This window comes from Octopus sinensis, linkage group LG6 (genome assembly GCF_006345805.1).
Source record: "Octopus sinensis linkage group LG6, ASM634580v1, whole genome shotgun sequence".
Taxonomy (NCBI): Eukaryota; Metazoa; Mollusca; class Cephalopoda; order Octopoda; family Octopodidae; genus Octopus; species Octopus sinensis.
The window spans coordinates 9190100-9211313 of record NC_043002.1 but is presented as its reverse complement, the minus strand read 5'-3'; the positions used below and the strand labels follow the sequence as shown (position 1 = coordinate 9211313).

Below are 21214 nucleotides of genomic sequence, written 5' to 3'. Positions count from 1 at the left end.
GCTAGTTTACAGGGACGTAAACGGTTGTCAAGCGATGTTGGGGAGAGGGGTCAAAAAGACACACAAACATATACATACGATGGGCTTCTTTCAGTTTCCGTCTACCAAACCACTTGCCTGAGGCTATAGTACAAGACACTTGTCCAAGGTACCATGCAGTGGGACTGAACCCGGAACCATGTGGTTGATAAGCAAGCTACTTACTACACAGCCACTCCTGCGCCTATATATCGGGCGAAATGCGTAGCCGTATTTCGTCTGCTGTTACGTTCTGAGTTCAAATTCCGCCGAGGTCGACTTTGCCTTTCATCCTTTCGGGGTCGATACATGAAGTACCAGTTTCGCACTGGAGTCGATATAATCGACTTAATCCCTTTGTCTGTTCTTGTTTGTCCCCTCTATGTTTAGCCCCTTGTGGGCAATAAAGAAAAAAAAAAAAAATATATATATATATATATAATGTTCTTATTATATTTGAAGAATAGTGGGAGAGAATTTATTTTTGGCTTTTGAAATTTTTATTCACATTTACACATGTAAATAATTATACCGGGAAGTTAACGTAAATGCAATCACATATGGAGTGGAGGTTTTTCAGCGTAAATTTTTTTGCCATTGTGTGTTAAGTGTGTGCGTCTGGAATCGTTAACATGTGTGTGTCTAGGTATGTGACTGCACGATTGTATTGAAATACTTTGACTACGATACCCCCCCTCTCATTTTTGCTACTGTCAAGTCCACTACGGAAGAAAGCCAGGTTTACCTCTACACCCCCGTTTTCTTATCCACCATACAATCTGTAGGGAGGCAGACAGACAGGACAGGTAAAGGAATACACATACTCGCAGGTGTAAATACATACCTGGACAACACGGAACACACAATTCGTGTTAAACTGGGGTCTCAGCTCCTGTTTATTCGCCGGTCACAAAACTATTTCCACCAACGTTGTTTGTTTACTAAACAGAGTAAGTACTAAATCTTTGTAAAATATACATGTATTATTTTTTTAAACAAGATTGCAGGAATCCTTTTCTTGGGATTAAAAAAAAAATGACAAAGTCCCTGTAACCGAAACGTATAAGATCCCACGAGAAAACCTGGTAAATCCACGAAAATAAAAACTTACATATAATCCCATAAATATAATAAACCATATTAGAAAACTGTTAGAAATTAAATACAGTCTCTCCTTAAAATGTAGAAATCTTTAATAAATTCTGAAATCATAATAATTGTTGTTTGGCCCCGGGTCAGAGTTGATCAAGTAGACGTATGATCAAAAATATACTGACCCCGTCTTTCTTTAATATCCAGAATTGCATTAGCAATTGTTTCCTTTTATTTAAGGTGGTAGCATTTTTCGTGGGCGATTTGGCTGCTATTTCCAGCAGGTCGAGCAACCACGTATAAACTCCCTTTGACTCGAAAGAGAAGTCATTGATTTAATGTTTTTTCTGTTGGGATTATCAAGAAACAAATGCTGACTTCTACAGTTCAGGGGTCTTTCTAGTTGCCTTAATTGACTTTATGTATACTAAGTATACCTGTATTTCTTGTACGGGGCCTTCTTCCGCCCCCCCCCCACATAATTAGACATAGGTATGTCATGTGTATGTGTGTGTGTGTGCGTGCTTGTATGTATGCGTTGGTGTACGTGGTTATTGCTTGACTTGTCTCCCCTTCCTACTTATTGACAACACACACACATATCGGAATACCTACACAAGTGGGAACGACTAGCGAACAGTGGTCCCGGTGCGCGCACACGCATAGTCGCGCATCCGCGCTAGCTAGTCATGACCAGTCGATCCTACAACGACTTAACTTGCAAAGTAAATAAAACACAAAATAAATAATTTTTTTTTACACAAAGTAAATAATTTTTGTTAAACAAAGTAAATAAAACACAAAAACACAAAGTAAAAATTTTTTAAACTAAGTAAATAAAGCACAAAAACACAAAGTAAGGATCGACTAGTCATGACTAGCTAGCGCGAATACGCGAGTACGCGCGCGCGCACCGGGACCACTGTTCGCTAGTAGTACCCACAGGTGTACACCCAACCCCAATTTCGTTTCCTCATAACTTCCATAAAAAAAAGAAAACCTATTCTTTAATGGAATTTTCTACAAAAACGCTTCCGATGGTAGAGATTTCAATTATGTCGATATTTGTAGCCAATTTTTTTTTTTCCCAGGGCGAGGAGAGGAGTTTCGAAAATTTCACACGAACCAGCATTGTTTTCTCATAGATATCAGAAAAATGGGTATTTTTTAAAGAAAATTTCCACCTGAAATACTTTTCAGATCATGTAGATTACGATTTATATTTTATACCTTTTAAGGCGGCAAGCTGGCAGAATCGTTAGCACGCCGGGCGAAATGCGTAGCCGTATTTCGTCTGCCTAAACACTCTACCTGGGTCCTCATCCAGTCCACTCAACCTCTCCTCATAGATCTCGCAACCACCCCCTTTGCATGATTCTTCATGTTATTATACCTCAGTTCTGAGTTCAAATTCCGCCGAGGTCGACTTTGCCTTTCATCTTTTCGGGGTCGATAAATTAAGTACCAGTTACGCACTGGGGTCGCTGTAATCGACTTAATCCGTTCGTCTGTCCTTGTTTTGCCCCTTGTGGGCAATAAAGAAATATATATTTTATACCTTTTATTTGTTTCAGTCATTAGACTGCGGCCATGCTGGAGCACCGCCTACTCGACTCCGGTAGTTATTTTCTTTTTAAGCCTGGTACTTATTCTATCGGTTGTCAAGCGGTGGTGGGGACAAACACAAAGACACACACATACAACGGGCTTCTTTCAGTTTCCGTCAGCCAAATCCACTCACAAGGCATTGGTCAGCTTGAAGCTATAGTAGAAGACACAGGAATTTCTTTTAACCTGAAGAGCTAGCTTAGTACTTACATTAAGTTAAAGATTGTATATATATATATATATATATATATATATATATATATATATAATATATATATTAATGCAGACATATTAATTATGTATATATATATTAAAGGTTGTATATCATCATCATCATCATCATCATTTAGCGTCCGTTTTCCATGCTAGCATGGGTTGGACGGTTCAACTGGCAGTGTTTCTACGGCTGGATGCCCTTCCTAACGCCATATATATATATATCAATAAATGTTTATTAAGCCGTGGAACAATTAATTGTCATATAAGAATTTCCAGTGGTAGAATAAATTTTATCTAAGTATATTTCTTATTATATATAATTTTATACACTCCTTATATTCTCTTTTGCATTGTACTATGTATTCTACATTTTGTAGAATGATATGTTGAGGAGGTTTTTTTATGAGTACCATTGGATTAGTTGAATCCCATCAGATTGTGGCCGTTTGCCAGCCTCGTCTGGCACCTGTGCCGGTGGCATGCAAAAGCACCCACTACACTCACGGAGTGGTTGGCGTTAGGAAGGGCATCCAGCCGTAGAAACATTGCCAGATCAGACTGGGCCTGGTGCAGCCTTCTGGCTTCCCAGACCCCAGTTGAACCGTCCAACCCATGCTAGCATGGAAAGCGGATGCTAAATGATGATGATGATGATGATAGATTCAGATGAATATGGTACTTAAGTTAAAGGCACCAGAATTTTGTATGGTATTATCCATATAAATCAAATGGGGTGATTATAATCAAAATAAGCAACAAGTACATCCAAGGTAGAGTAGTACAATTGTTTCATGCTACTTCATTTTATTAAACACTGTAAGTATTACATCAGTTTTAAAATGTCGAGCAATCTTCAGCCACGTGTTTAATAAAATGAAGTAGCATGAAACAATATTGTACTACACTATCTTGGATATCCTTGTTGCTTATTTTGATTATATATATATATATAAACAACTTGTTTGAAATCTCTGAGTGAGAGATATACAGTAACAGTACCGAATAGTAAAGTTTATATGCCAACAGAATGTGACAGTCCTATAAAGGATGATGTTACTGTTGTTTTAGTCTCAGGAAAACATCTTTTCCAGCTGGCTGTCGACACAGTTTGTGTCCGTATAGCATTTGTAAGGGAGGTTATTGCTCCCATCTCTTACGTGATACTCACAGATCTAGGTTTCTGAGTGGTTACCCGTCCTCAGTGTGAGAAAACCACAAGCTAGCAGCAAAAGCTCTCTCCACCACTTCCAAATACTATATACTCTTTAACCAACCCACAGTCGCTGATCTCCTGTAGAGAAAAAACTATTTGTTTAAATCTCTGAGTGAGAGATATACACTAACAGTACCAGATAGTAAAGTTTATATGCCAACAGAATGTTGCAGTACTATAAAGATGTTTTCCTGGAGTAAAACAACAGTAACATTGTTTTCCATAAGACTGCAACATTCTGTTGGCATATAAATTTTACTATTCAGTACTTTTAGTGTATATCTCTTGTTCTGAGTTTTAAACAAATTGTTTTTCTCTGTAGGAGATCAGCGACTGTGGATTGCTTAAAGAATATATAATATTTGCAAGTGGAGAGAGCTTTTGCTGCTAGCTTGTGGTTTTCTCACACTGAGGATGGGTAACCACTCAGAAACCTGGGTCTGTGAGTATCACATAAGGCTAGAGATAGGAGTGATGACCTCCCTTGCAAATGCTATACGGACACAGACTGTGTATCGATAACCAGCTGGAAAAGATGTTTTCCTAGGACTAAAACACCAGTAACATCATCCTTTATAGGACTGCCACATTCTTTTGACATATAAATTTCACTATATATATATAGAGAGAGAGAGAGAGCAACACCATAGTCAACTGCTACAAAGGTAAGGGTGGCACTTTAGATACAAATAATTACAGAGGTATCAAGCTGTTGGATCAGGTAATGAAGGTCATGGAGAGGGTCATAGCCCAACTAATTAGGGAGAGAGTCAGTTTGGATGAGATGCAATTTGGTTTCATGCCAGGGAAAAGCACCACTGATGCTATATTTCTGGTTAGACAGCTGCAGGAGAAATACCTAGTCAAAGTTAAACCCCTGTACCTGGCTTTCTTTGACATGGAGAAAGCCTTTGACAGGGTCCCCCGATCCCTTATCTGGTGGTGAATGAGGAAACAAGGGATAGATGAATAGTTAGTGATAGCCGTGCAAGCCATGTACAGGGAGGCTGTGAGTAAAGTGAGGGTTGGTAACGTGTACACTGAAGAATTCCGGGTAGAGGTAGGGGTCCACCAAGGCTCAGTCCTCAGCCCCCTCCTATTTATCATAGTCCTCCAGGCAATAACAGAGGAATTCAAAACAGGATGCCCCTGGGAGCTCCACTATGCTGATGACCTTGCCCTAATTGCTGAGTCACTATTAAAACTAGAGGATAAGTTTCAGGTGTGGAAGCAAGGAATAGAATCGAAGGGCCTTAGAGTCAACCTAGCTAAACAAAAGTCCTAATAAGTAGGAAGGCAGACAAACCAAACATCTACCTTCAGGTAGGTGGCCCTGCTCGATCTGTAGAAAAGGCATAGGTAGAAACTCTATAAAATGTACCCAGTGTAAGCTATGGACACATAAGAGGTACAGCAATATCAAAGGAAGGCTACCTGGGGAGATAGTTTTTTATTTGTGGCAGATGCTCGGGAGCAATAAACACTGAAAATGTGCAGAGAACAACTTCCACCTCCTTCCAGGGAGAAAAACTAGAAGTAGTTGATAGCTTCCGTTACCTAGGTGGCCAGGTCAGTAGCAGAGAAGGGTGCACTGAAAGTGTAGCTGCTAGAATAAGAATAGCTTGGGCAAAGTTCAGAGAGCTCTTACCACTGCTGGTGACAAAGGGCCTCTCACTCAGAGTAAAAGGTAGACTGTATGACGCATGTGTACAAACAGCCATGCTACATGGCAGTGAAACATGGGCCGTGACTGCTGAGGACATGTGTAAGCTCGCAAGGAATGAAGCCAGCATGCTCCAATGGATGTGTAATGTCTGTGCATACTCGACAGAGTGTTAGTGCCCTGAGAGAAAAGTTGGACCTAAGAAGCATCAGATGTGGTGTGCAAGAGAGACGTCTGCGCTGGTATGGTCATGTGGCGAGAATGGATGAGGATAGCTGTGTGAAAAAGTGCCACACCCTAGCAGTTGAGGGAACCTATGAAAGAGGTAGACTCAGGAAGACTTGTGATGAAGTAGTGAAGCACGACTTTTGAACTCTAGGCTTCACCAAGGAAATGACTAGTGACCGAGACTTTTGAAAATATGCTGTGCTCGAGAAGACCCGGCAAACCAAATGAGACCATAATCTCGTGGCCTATGCCAGGGGCGAACCAGCCCACTTATGCGTACCTTTTCCTTCTTTGGACACTAAACTCTGCTTGCGAAGACCTGTTGAGGCAAGTGAAATCAAAATCAAAATCAAATTTGATGACTGGTGTCTGTGCTAGTGGGCTGCAAAGAGCATCATATGAGTGTGATCGTTGCCAGAGCGGCTAACTGGCATCCATGCCGGTGGCACATAAAACGCACCATTTGAGTGTGATCGTTACCAGCGTCGCCTTACTGGCACTTGAGCCATATGCTAGTAGGGTGGTAAGAGTACCACACGAGTGTAATCATTGCCAGAGCGGCTAACTGGCTTCCATGCCGGTGGCACGTAAAACGCACCATTTGAGCGTGATTGTTACCAGCATTGTCTTATTGGCACCTGTGCCGGTGGAATGTGTAAAAAGATTCGAGCGAGGTCATTGCTAGTACCGCCTGACTTGCCCCCATGCTGTGGTGGTACCTAAAAAGCACCCAGTACACTCTCGGAGTGGTTGGCATTAGGAAGGGCATCCAGCTGTAAAAACTCAGGCAGATGAAGATTGGAGCCTGGTGCAGCCATCTGGTTCGCCAGCCCTCAGTCAAAATCGTCCAACCCGTGCTAGCATGGAAAGCGGACGTTAAACGATGATGATGATGATGATGATATAAATATATATATATAATACAAATAAGAAAATGGAGAAACAAATTTGGTTTCTTCATCAACTTACTGAAATTATAATGTTGGATTATTTATTCATTTTACAAATGAGAACATCAAAAGCATAAAAAATATTATATAAATCAATAGATAAGATAATAATACTAATACAGATTTTAAATGTCATATTATAAATTATTGAAGGATTTCATTAATTTATAATATGACTTTTAAAATCTGTATTTGTATTATTATCTTTTCTATTGATTTATATAATGTTTTTGTATGCTTTTGATGTTCTCATTTGTAAAATGAATAAATAATCCAACATTATAATATCCATAAGTTGATGAACAAACCAAATTTGTTCTCCATTTTCTTATTTGTATTATAAATTTACGGTAAAAATATTTCTTTACCTTCACCCGTTTAATACAATAAATGAATTAATTGCATTGCAATTAAAAACATTTATGTATTAAGAATTTGGGTACTTTACCAACAGTATATTGGATAAATGATATCTCATAGTGGGTTACACCCATAACCCCATATCTTACTTTGTACTATATATATATATATATATATATATATATATATATATATATATATATACATATATATATATGTGTGTGTGTGTGTGTGTGTGTATATGTATATATTTATAAATACACACACACACACACACATATATATATATATATTATATTTGCATATATATATATTTAAGTAAATAATCTTATTTATTTATTAACTTATTTATACTTATATACTTGTAATTTATTTTGACAAACATAGTGATATATAAGGAGTAGTTATATTTATAAATGTGGGGAAAGTAGACCTGACGATTGGGAGTGCGTAAACATAATGAGTTTTTGAATGAGACTTTGTGTCTTAACAATACCATACTTACCCTCATGAAACAGGTGTAGTCCGTATTATGGAAAATTTTGGGATTATGAATATAAATAGTAAGTATAATATTTGACATTTTATGGCTTGGTTGAGTTATTTTCGTTTGGAGTTGATGAAGTTGTGGGTGTTTCTATCTTTTACAATATTTTGATTTATATGAATTATTGAGAGTAATTCAATTTAATATTTTTAATTTGAATGTCTCATTCATATTATATATATATATATATATATATAATATATATATATATATATATATATATATATACACATACATACATACATACATACATATATATATATATACACACACAGCAGCAGCACAATGGGGTGAGAGGATGGGGCTGCTGAGGGGAAGGCCACATTGCTACTAAAACTATGACACACACACACACGCACGCACACAAACAAGGACACAAACGCATGCGTACATAAGGATACACACATTAGAAGAACAGAATGGAGTAAGAAAAACACGCACGAAAACGAAAAGTGTCGCTGAAGAGGTCACAGATGTGTGACGAAAGATTTCCGGACAGTGGACATGAGTTAAAATAAAAAAAAAAGAGTAATAAACGAGTGAAGAAAAAATATATAGTGTGGGTACTACATGAGAACAGCGGTCCCGGTGCGCGCACTCGCCTAGTCGCGCATCCGCGCTAGCTAGTCATGACTGGTCGATCCTTTGTGTTTTTGTGTTTTATTTGATTTGTTTAAAAAATTATTTACTTGGTGTAAAAAAATGATTTATTTTGTGTTTTATTTACTTTGCTAGGTAGTCGTTGTAGGATCGACTAGTCACGACTATCTAGCGCGGATGCGCGACTGCGCGCACCGGGACCACTGTTCGCTAGTAGTGGATCTTTTCGTTTTGAATGACAGTTTTTAAAAATAATTTCTACGTAACTAAACACTTTTAAACTTCGTATACTTGAAGAATGTGTTTATAAAACATCTTTTTCTCTTGGCTTTATTGAGAAAATCCTATAGTTTGTAAGATATTTGTTGCTTTTTTTCTTCAATTTCTGCAATTTCAACCAATCAATGACGTCTATTGAGGTGAAAACATTCTGTGCCGTATGAATATGTCCCTCGTTTAAGAAACAGATTGGGTTTATTTACATTTCTGAAGAAAAAAAAGCTACCCTTCCTCCCACCCCTAACCCTAACCCAGATTGAAATGCAATAGATCGATACTAGGGTTATAATTATGGGTGACAATTTCATATGACACCGCTAGAAAAAAAACTGCCGTTCAAACCGAAAAGATCCCTTTAATTTCGACATAGGTAAATATGAAGGAACCCTAGATACTATTTTCGTATTGTTTCATGGAAAGAAATAGTTGAAATTTAACGAAGAGGCACATGACTTTGTGTTTAAGAAGCTCACTTCGCTACCATGTGGTTTCAGGTGCCCTGTGCTCCACCTTGGGCAATTGTCTTTTATTGTAGTCCCAAATCGATCACTGCCTTGTGAGTGAATTTAGCAGATGGCAACTGCACGAAGCTCGTCGTGTGTATGCATGCATCCTTGTGTTTATCTCTCACAGATTGATAACCAGTATTGGAAAAAATTGGTAAAAAGAGACCAGTAGAATAACTTACTTATTTGTACTTGTGGCGACATTTACCCTGGGTGGGTTGAGTCGGCTTCTTCTACCACCCTCGAGGCATCTCGAACCATGGCAGCCTACGCACGACGGTCCTGCGCCAGTTCACTGGAGATATCGAGCCAGTCACGGTTCCATCGGCGAAGGCTGACCACCTGTGGTCCCGTGAGAGGTCCTCCTTGATCGTCGTAACCCAGGTCTTCAGCTGCCCGAAGTGGAGTTGGGAGAAGGACATCACGGCTCCCTAAAGTCCATCCCCTCCTCACCGTGGTGGGGACGCTGGCAACGGGTAGTGTCAGAGTTATGCCATCGGGAACTTCGGTTCCTGGTAGGGCCACCCAAGGTGGATTGGTCTGACACCGAGTGGTATTAGGGCCACAACCCAGCAGAACCCAGCTCTGGTGAAAATCCTCGGAGTGTCTACTTCGGCAACCGGCGGCTCCTCTGTCGTTCTGTCCTGCGTCTGCGGACAATCTGCGGCAAACAGGATGTCTCTACATGCGGGATTGTTGGGGACCGCTTGTGAAATCCACATATTCCCACGAAACTTCTTCCACCAATAGAATAAGTACAAACTTAACCTAAATCCTGGGGTCAATTTGATCAATCAAAACCTTCAAGACAGTGCCGCTACATGGCCGCAGTCCAATGACTAAAACAGAATAAAAGAAAGAATTCTAACAAACTGGAATACTTGCTGATATTTTTTTATCCAAAAATTTTAGTCTTCTCTGAAAGCTAAGATTATGAACTGCTGCTCATCTGCGTATCATTGAAATTACGCACAAACATGCGGCTGCATCCAGTACCTTTGGTCTATTCGGCCTTGAGTCTTAAGGTTAAACCACGCTCTCTTGCGAGAAAAGTTGTTCTTTGATCTTCAAAATTTTCTTGCCTTTGAATTACAGTGAGATTTTTGTTAACATCCCCACCAGAACTGGTACTGCAGTTGATGTTGGAAAAAGGAAAACCTGTGAACAACGCAGTAAACAGAACTAGATTTTGAGTCCTCTATCTATTCCCGATCGTATACTTCACCAATTACTTTTCTGGATTGTGAAAAGACCCTTTGAACAATATATCTATATTGTATACTGTTTTAATGTGGACACTCTGAAAAACCTTTAAGGATCCAATGTAGGAGTTCATCCTTGGTCGAAGTAAACCATTAATGAAGATCATTGAGTTTCATGAATTTTGTTGTTCCTGTGATTCCCGCATCCGAAATTTCATATACTGTTGTTTCAGTCTGATACGATACGTCCGATACGTGGTCCTTTGCTATTCGTAAGACCCGCAGGTCAACCCCCGACACCGAGAGCATCGACGGATGGATGAATGCGTATCCATGCTCAGCGGTTGCGTAGGAAGTCGGGGACAAGAAACAGGAAGAAAGAGAGAGAGAAAGTTGGAGCGAAAGGGTACAACAGGGATCGCCCCCCCCCTGCCGGAACCTCGTGGAGCTTTAGGTGTTTTTGCTCAATAAATACACACAACGCCCGGTCTGGGAATCGAAACCGCGATCCTCCGACCGCGAGTCCACTGCCCTAACCACTGGGCCATTGCGCCTCCACTGTTGGTTCAGTAGCAGGGCCACTGAGCTGTAATTTTTCTGATCACCTTCGATTTCTAGAACCTTATTCAGTCAAGTGTTGGTGCTTTTTGAAGTTGTTCTTTAAGCTCCTATTTACTGTTTCTTTTCTAACGTCTGCTCTGAGATGTTCAATTTATTGTTAGTCATGAATTATATGAAATTTATGCGTAAAAAGATTTCTTATTATCATTTAATAGTTTAGTTTTTCTTGCAATCTTTTAGAATAGCATTTGTAAAAGAAAGCTAAATAAATACTAAATGGAAATTATTTACTGTATTAGTAAAATAATGGAAATAAACGGGCGTCATTGTTATCAGATGTGACATGGTTTTCTAGATCTACTCCTACCGACAAATTACAATTAAAAATCTGGATGTCTCTTAAAAGGACACCGCCGTAGAGTTAATAGAGTTTTTGTCACGAAAGTCTCCTTGCACACAGCTCATAGTTCTTTAGCCTTCACTGGCACATTTTTGTGTTTTCTCACATTAAAAAAGAAAAAAGCTTTTAAAAAATAGCTTGTTTAGTTGTTTAAATAACACGACGGTGCCCCATGAGCAGTCGACTTGCTAGAAATAGCTGTCAAATCTACCGTCTTAAATAAAGGATACAGCGGACAATGGAGTTCCAGATATACAAAAAAAAAAAAAAGAGAAGAAAATTAAACAGGCGTAGGAGTGGCTGTGTGGTAAGTAGCTTGTTTACCAACCACATGGTTCCGGGTTCAGTCCCACTGCGTGGTACCTTGGGCAAGTGTCTTCTACTATAGCCTTGGGCCGACCAAAGCCTTGTGAGTGGATTTGGTAGACGGAAACTGAAAGAAGCCCGTTGTATATATGTATATATATATATGTGTGTGTGTCTGTGTTTGTCCCCCAAGCATTGCTTGACAACCGATGCTGGTGTGTTTACGTCCCCGTTACTTAGCGGTTCGGCAAAAGAGACCGATAGAATAAGTACTGGGCCTACAAAAGAATAAGTCCCGGGGTCGAGTTGCTCGATTAAAGGCGGTGCTCCAGCATGGCCGCAGTCAAATGACTGAAACAAGTAAAAGAGTAAAAGAGTAAACAAAAAACAGGGTGGTTATGGATTGTATATGCGAATTAAGGGTACATACATACAGACAGATGCAGGTCTGTGTATACACTTGACAATAGGTGACTATACTAAAAATACTTACAAGCATTTGGGGACTTAATGAGAGAAGATTTATACGTACACTTGTATTAAATACGATAACTCACACACATTCGCTTAAGAATGGGGATTAATAAGTACTAAAGCTGCTTAAATAATTAAGGTTTCCACATGACATAAACGAACAAATTTGGTAGATATTAAGGAATTCCTTAACGGCAGTATGTATACACACTGAAATAAACGAACAACGAAGGAGCTTCAACACGATTACTAAACCTGCTAGAAATAGCGGTCAGGTCTTCCTCAAATGACACTCTACTGACATAAAAAGAAGACCATGTATATCATCCACTTCTTGTATGGGGAATGCCTTTGATCATAGCCTCTGTTGGATCTGGGTCGATTTGGGGTTTATCAGCAACGTATCAAGAGAGATTAATACAAAACACGGTGACATACATACACTTTTATTTTACACACCTATCTAGTTACGCATACACAGGCATTCTTTCGGCCTCTCTCCCTGTCCATATATTTTATATAAATCATATATCTATCTATCTATCTATCTATCTATCTATCTATCTATCTATCTATCTATCTATCTATCATCATCTATCTATCTATCTATCTATCTATCTATCTATCTATCTATCTATCTATCTATCTATCTATCTGTCATCTGTCTGTCTGTCTGTCTGTCTGTATATATATAAATTCTTAGTGGTTGAGACCATAGCGGATCTTCTTCTAGCATAAGGGTTTCCACATAGTGGTTAAAAAAAATTCCCTCTTATATTTATGTATGAAATACTATTTACTGAATCTCATTTTTTTTTATATTCTAGACCACTGGTGTTAAAATTGATGTTGTCAAATTAATATCCAATTTTGCACCCTCATTTTAATTTTAATTTTTATATATATATATATATATATAATATATATATATATATATATATATATATTATATATTATACGCGCGCGCGCACACACACACACACACACGCGCACGCACATGGTCAGGCAGATTGACTTGTACACACGGAAATGTTTGTGAAAATATACTCAATACATGTATAAGAGAAAGAAGATAGAAGCAGTGTTGTATTGTTCAATTAGTAGGAAGTGTGCTGCAAAAAAGGGTCAGGTTTGCAAATGTGTATTGAAAGATTTGACAGCTCGAAAAGTTCCGTGGGGGTCAGACGGAGTTGGAATTTAATAAACACTTGAAAGGAAGAAGGAGAGAGAGAGAGAGAGAGAGAGAGTGTGTGTGTAAATTTCGCCGCGTGTGTGTGTGTATTTATATGTAATCCAATTATAGATGTTTTCTTTTCTTTATAATTTTGTGTTGTATAAAAAAAAGGCTCTTTAAAAAAAATCCTTTAAAGAATACTGTCGTTGAATGACTTAAATTAATCGTTAAGAGAATCAGTTAATAATTATTGCTGTATCGAACTAAAATGTCTTTCTTCTCATCCAGTTCGATCTGTTTGATCATACCTACACGCATTACAATTTCCTTCCACAAGAAAGAACAGTTGTTTGTGTGATCTGGTTGTTAGTAATAACTGCGGTAGAATTAACATGTATAATTAAGGTGAGGCTTACATGTTATATTTACATCTTGTATATTTTTGGTTCGATATCTATCTGTCCGTTTGTCCATTTGTCCGTCTTTCTATTATCTTTCTATTTCCCCGCCTCTTTCAATTCCCTGTTTTACATTTATTTTATTTTCCTCGTAGAAGCTTTCAAAACAAACTTAATTCGCCTTCAGTAACACATTAAGTAAATGTTTAGTTTTCTCACACTTTAGTTTCTATTTTTTCTCTTTCCTTTCTATCTATCCATCTATCCATCTATCCATTTGTCCGTCTGTCCGTCTGTCCGTCTGTCTGTCTGTCTGTCTGTCTCTCTGTCTCTCTCTCTCTCTCTCTCTATCTATCTATCTATCTATCTATCTATCTATCTATCTATCTATCTGCCTATCTATCTATCTATCTATCTATCTATCTATCTATCTATCTATATCTATCTATATCTATCTATCTATCTATCTATCTATCTATCTATCTATCTATCTATCTGTCTCTCTCTCTCTCTCTCTCTCTATCTATCTATCTATCTATCTGCCTATCTATCTATCTATCTATCTATCTATCTATCTATCTATCTATCTATCTATCTATCTATCTATCTATCTATCTATCTAGCTAGCTATCTATCTATCTGTCTCTTTCTCTCTCTCTCTCTCTCTATCTATCTATCTATCTATCTATCTATCTATCTATCTATCTATCTATCTATCTATCATCTATCTATCTATCTCTCTATCTATCTATATCTATCTATCTATCTATCTATCTATCTATCTAACTGTCTGTCTGTCTATCTATCTATCTATCTATCTATCTGTCTGTCTGTCTGTCTGTCTGTCTGTCTGTCTGTCTCTCTCTCTCTCTCTCTCTCTCTCTCTCTCTCTCTCTATCTGTCTGTCTCTCTGCCTGCCAAATCCACGCGTATCCGCGCGTGTTCTGTCACAAGCATTGATAGATGTAAACATTTAAATAAACGAACCTTCTCCATGCACGCACTTGTGTGTGTGCGCGTGTGTGCGTGTGCACGCACATAAACATGCATCTTGTTAACAGCAGGAGCACTGTAAACACAGTCACTTGCATTCAATCGGATGCACACATGCACATACGCACCATAAAACCTCTTTCCAGATACACGCACATAGGCATATAACAATCGTTATGCCATGTAATGTCTCTCCTATGTTCTGTTAAGCGAGAGTAGGTGATTCACCATGCATTCATCCGTGCAAGACGAGCACTGGACAAGGATTAAATTCAATTCACCGAAATAAGAATAGATGTTGGATGCTGGCATTGTTCTCATTTTGGTGTCCTTTTGCTGTTAGTCAACGATCCTACTAATTAATGGTCATTGGTCATTTCATTGTGACCAGGTAAGTCTTTTTATTTTGGAGCTTGGCTTATTTTTACTAACAAATCTTATATTTTCAATTTTCAATACGCATTTATTTTTAACTGATGTATTGAATATTGAAATGTATGTAATTTAGAGTTTGTTTTGGTTTAGCTACTTGTTAATAACCTATATATAAACCTAACCATCAATGTATCTACTTACATGCAATTCTCTTTCCATCACTCCCATTCCTTTATGAGTTCAAAATGCAGTTTTGCCTAATTTTACATCAGAATATGGATATGAAAACAATTGATATATATATATATATATATATCTTTATTGTCCACAGGGGGCTAAACACTGAGGGGACAAACAAGGATAGACAACGGGATTAAGTCGACTGGTACTTAATTTATCGACCTCGAAAGGATGAACGGCAAAGTCGACCTCGGTGGAATTCGAACGTAAGAGACTAACATTTCTGCTAACGTTTCTGCCAGCTCGCCGCCGTAAAAATATATATATATTATATATATATATATATATATATATATATATATATATATATATATATATATATATATATATATATGTATATGTATGTATATATTTATGTATGTATGTATGTATGTATATGTATGTATGTATGTATGTATGTATGTATGTATGTATGTATGTATATGTATGTATGTATGTATGTATGTGTGTGTGTATGTATATGTATGTATGTATGTATGTATGTATGTATGTATGTATGTATGTGTATGTATGTATGTATGTATGTGTGGCGCGCGCGCGCGTGTGTGTATGTGTGTGTGAGTGTGTGTGTGTGTATGTTTGTGTTTGAGTGAGTGTGTGTGTGTGTGATGATGTAGATTCCGATTACATCGGAATTTGCTGTTAAAGATCTTGGCAATCTTTTCAAGGCTGGAGGAAAGGACTTTCGGCACACTTACACGATTCGACTTTGTTTCCTCATAACTTTGAGAAAAATGGATGTTGTTTTAGGAAATTTTCTACAAATACCTATCAGATGGTGTCGATTACCACTGTATCGGAATTTAATGGGGAAAATAAAAATTGTTGTGCATGCACACGTGCATACAGACATACATGACAATTATTTTCCCGAAATTTCAAGTTTCGTTTTGTGTATTTTTCCCGGCACAGCTACTGTTGTATACCCTGCACCCCGACTTTGTTGCCTCATAACTTCCAGAAAAATGGATAGTTTTTAACGAAACTTTCAACAAATAATCGCTTAGATCCTGTAGATTGAGTGTATGTAAAGATTTGCTGGAAAAATTTTTTCCGAGGGCTTGAGAGGATTTCCGGAAAATTCACACAACTCAACATTTCCCCCCTCATAACTTTCAGGAAAATTGGTATTTTTTGATGAAATTTTTTACAAATACCTTTCTAACGGTGTAGATTACGATTACAAAGAAATCTGTAGTCAAATTTTTTTGGTAAATTTTTACAAGTGCACCCCCACGCTTTTTACAAAAAAAAAAAAAAAAAAATAATAATATTTGGATTTTTCGCGTGGAATCAAGTTCCCTGACCTACTATGCCGCAAATCCGGGAAAGACTTCCTCCTGTGCCTTCCCCATTTTCTTGAAAATTATTGTTTTTAAAAATTTTTTTGCCAAAAAACCACGTTTCCGGATACGGAGATTCCGGAAAATTGCCAAAAATCGGAATTTTGAAATTTTTTGCACTCCCTTACTCCCTCCTCCCCAATTTCTTCATTTTTCATTTTTTTCCATAACCCTAACCCTAAAACCTCAACCCTAACCCTGAAACCCTAACCCTAACCCCAGGTAGAAAAATCTTTGGAAATTTTTTTCAGAATCATAATCTCCGTATTTTTTCCGCATATTTAAAAAAAAAAAAAAAATTCTGAAAAAGTTAAGAAGGAAGAATTTAAGGGGGCGGGGTGTAATTTCAAAATGCCGATTTTTGCCAATTTTTTTGCAGATTCATATTCTCTAGCCAAAAACGAGAGTTTGTGTAGAAAAAAAAAATTAAATAAAAAAAGAGGGGTGTTTTGGGTGAGGTACAAAAGGAAGTCTTGTCCAAATCCCTCATTTTGGTGGTTCAGAAAAAGCGTCTCCCGGGGAAATTTCCGAGGGTTTCACTCCACCCCACCCTCTGTTTTCCGGACAAAAAAGTGTTTTGTGGCATATTAGGTAGGAGGTCACCATAATTCATTCAATGAAATAAAAGCATTTTCCAATGATTGTGGGAAGTGGGTGGTGGGGTCACTTGGTTTGAATAAAAATTTAAATGACCATTTTTTTTCTTTGCTTATATCCCAGGAATGGACTATGTGTGAGTTACTTTGGCATTATCATTCTATAATATGTGTTTATGGGGAGAAAAATATTCTTTTCTACTCTAGGCACAAGGCCTGAAATTTTTTGGTGGGGGCAGTCGATTACATTGACCTCAGTATGCAACTGGTACTAAATTTATCGACCCCCGAGAGGATGAAAGGCAAAGTTGACTTCGGTGGAATTTGAACTCAAAATGTAAAGACAGACGAAATACCTATTTCTTTACTACCCACAAGGGGCTAAACATAGAAGAGACAAACAAGGACAGACGCACGAATTAAGTCGATTACATCGACCCCAGTGCATAACTGGTCCTTAATTTATCGACCCCTGAGAGGATGAAAGGCAAAGTTGACTTCGGTGGAATTTGAACTCAGAACGTAAAGACAGATGAAATACCGCTAAGCATTTTGCTCAGCATGCTAACATTTCTGCCAGCTCACCGACTTTGGGGAGAAAAATATTGAAAAACATTAATAGATGTGAGAGTGAGAAAGAAATGAGGGGGGGGGGAGGACTTGGGATGTGCTAGAAACAACAGCTATATCTCCCTTAGATGACACATTTTCCTCTGAAATTATTAATTTTTTTTTTCCATCAAAAATGTTTCTCTCACGGGTTTTAAGTGCGTAGTGAAAACCAAAAAAAATGTTGGCCAAAAAAACATCATAGATTTTCAAAAGTTTTTTCCTTTTTTTGTGTGAAAAGATGCCTCCCATCATTCTAAAGACTGTGCTGGAAAAGAATTGGAAAAAATCCTTGTCAAAATGGAGAAATTCCGACTTATGTGGGCCGTGTGATCCAAAACTTAATTTTCCAGAAACTCTTTCCTCTGCCCCCTTCAAAAAAAATTTTGGTAAACTTTTGCACCTGCCTTTTTCCCTTTCCTATAATTTAGTGTTTATCAAATTTCTTGGTGCTTAAATAAAATTATGAAAAGAAAACTGTCTGTGCTAGTAGGGTATTAAGAGCACCATCTGAGCGTGATCATTGCCAGAGCAGCCAACTGGCTTCCGTGTTGGTGGCACGTAAAAGGGAACCATTCAAGCGTGATCGTTACCAACGTTGCTTCACTGGCACCTGTGCTGATAGCATGTGTAAAAAAATTTGAGCGAGGTCATTGCCAGTATCGCCTGACTAGCCCCCGTGCCAGTGGCACGTAAAAAGCACCCACTACACTCTCATAGTGGTTGGCATTAGGAAGGGCATCCAGCTGTAAAAACTCTGCCAGATCAAGATTGGAGCCTGGTGCAGCCATCTGGCTCGCCAGCCCTCAGTCAAAATCGTCCAACCCATGCTAGCATGGAAAGCGGACATTAAACGATGATGATGATGATGATGATGATATCTGGGGTTCATCAGAGTTGTGTCTTAGTTCCCACCATGTTCAATGCCTGCATGGATTGGATACTTGACTTGAAGGGTGTCTCAACTGAGTTGTGGTGCACATCATTGTCGAAACTAGGATTATAGACCTAGATTTTTCATTTTTAAGGATAATTTACTTTCACTACTTTACTGCATGTTAATCACCTTTCATTTGTGATCTCAAGCTCAAAGTGGAAATGTCAACACGACTGGGCAATGTCCAAATTTCTTCAGAAAGATTTTTTATTACAATCAAAAGAAAATGTTTCAAGGTTTTTAACCCCATTCCCTTTTTCCTTTCTGTGATTTCATGTGTAAAAATATGGAGATTACTTATGATTCTGAGGTGCTTTTCTCTTCATTTACATCTTTTTTTCCCAAAAGTTTCATTGCTGATAGTTTACAAAAATATTCCACTTTCAGTTTGTGATTGTAAACCGAATCTTATAATTACAAGGAGTTTCTTTGTACCTCTTAGATCTTTTTGTGGTGAAGGAGGAATTACAGCCGTGTTTTGTGGTCTGCTACTACAACAGCTCCTTTATAGGATCCAGTTAGCTCAAGACATCATCAGGAAGAACCACGTCCGGTTTCGGCCCCTACTCCTCTACCATTTTGACGTGGCAGGGCCCCTCCCTTTCGGAGGTGTCTTCAGCTCTGGTGTTGGGTGCATGTCTTCTTTCTTCTTCTTTCTTCTGTTCCCTAGCCTCTTTGATGTATCGTCAGAGAGTGTCAGCCAGTGACTGACTGACTTGTCAAATTTTCCCCTTTAAATACCTGCCAACAGGCTCCAGCAGGCAGCCCCAGCAAGTTGTCACGTGACACTGTCTCACCTTAACTGACTAGTGAAGGCGTGTAGTCGCATTCTCTAAACGACCGTCACCTGTCAGTCAGCGAAGCTGATTCAGTGTCAGCTTGTCTCACTTTGTGATGTTATTTCCCACCAGCATGTTATGACTTTCAAGCCATTTTTGGTCTTCCTGCTTCAGCCATTAATATGGTTCTGAGAAAGATTTTTCCATGCAGGAAAAAACATTTTGCAATAAGTTTGATGTGTAAAAACACCCAGTCTCCTTGTATATTTTGGGGGGAGTGCATTGGATATCAGAATAAACATAAGAGAAAACAATTTTGACTCTATGCAAGCAGAACCTTTGACTTGACAAACCTGAGAGTGCATAAGTGCTGTTTATTAAGAGTTTTCTTATTTGAGAAAGGGTGGACATAACAAACATCTCATAGAAAGGAATATTTTTTTCTCCTCAGACAGCTGAATGTAAATAATGTCAAAGGAAGTGAAAGAAGCTATTTTGTTCACATTTCACAAACAATGAATAGAAACTACCTATCCCATACCTTTTGGCTTTATGTTATCAATGAAAGGATACATCTGTTTGTAGATAACTTCTTTTTGTACCAAATTATATCAAGGGTGTGTTCTGAATGCAAATGGCTGTACATTAATGGTGGTAGTGGGGGAATCTTTTGACACTATCCATTTTCTGTTTTTATTTTCTATTTTTATGGTGTGGGTTATATATTTATCAGAGGCCTCATTTAATTAATGTTTCTAGGACTTCCTAGCTCATGGGCATCACCACTACCGCCACTGCCGCCGCTGCCACCACCTATACTGCTCTCAGGTGATAGAGGAAGTAATGGGTGTTAGATGATGAAATGTAGGGGCCAAGAAAAAATCTTTAAAAAATACTTGTATGAATTAAAATACAAAAAAAAATTTCAGTCTGATACAAACGCAAACTATTTCAATTTATATATTTTTGGAAAATAGACCTGAATGTTCTCAAAGACTTTATAACAGGAGTGACCGTGTGGTAAGTAGCTTGCTTCCCTACCACATGGTTTCCAGGTTCAGCCTCACTGTGTGGCACCTTGGGCAAGTGTCTTCTACTATAGCCTCGAGTCGACCTTGTGATTGGATTTGGTAGACGGAAACTGAAACAAGCCTGCTGTATATATGTGTATGTGTGTGAGTGTGTGTGTTGTGTGTGTGTGTGTGTGTATGTGTGTGTCTGTGTTTGTCTCCCCCACCCCAACATCACTTGACAACCGAAGCTGGTGTATTTATGTTCCCTGTAACTTAGCGGTTTGACAAAAAAGACCAATAGAATAAGTACTAGGCTTACAAAGAATAAGTCCTGGGCTCGATTTGCTTGACTAAAGGCGGTGCTCCAGCATGGCCGCAGTCAAATGACTGAAACAAGTAAAGGAATAAAAGAATAAAAGAACAGTTGAAAAAGCCTTTTTTTAATTCTATATTTCATTGTTAGCTGTTGCAATATTTTGATTGGTTAGATAATAGTACACTTCAAACTATAATGTCAGAATACCTAAGATG

The 21214-nt window shown here is 38.3% G+C and overlaps 1 protein-coding gene across 6 annotated transcripts in view; it reads left to right on the top strand.

Moving 5' to 3' along the window:
- The first annotated feature begins 552 nt into the window (after positions 1–552).
- The window catches only part of LOC115213383, a 127784-nt gene continuing 107122 nt past the window's right edge, over positions 553–21214 (top strand). For 2 of the 6 annotated variants that reach the window (XM_036503627.1, XM_036503624.1), the window contains exon 1: positions 554–968. Coding sequence is in view for 2 of the 6 variants with exons in the window: in XM_036503624.1 (XP_036359517.1) it covers position 968 (1 nt within the window). In the remaining 4 variants the exon portion in view is untranslated. Of the gene's footprint in view, positions 969–13583; positions 13806–14744; positions 15183–21214 lie in introns of those variants that run through there. The other 4 variants (XM_036503626.1, XM_036503625.1, XM_029782329.2 and 1 more) reach the window with 3 other exon arrangements.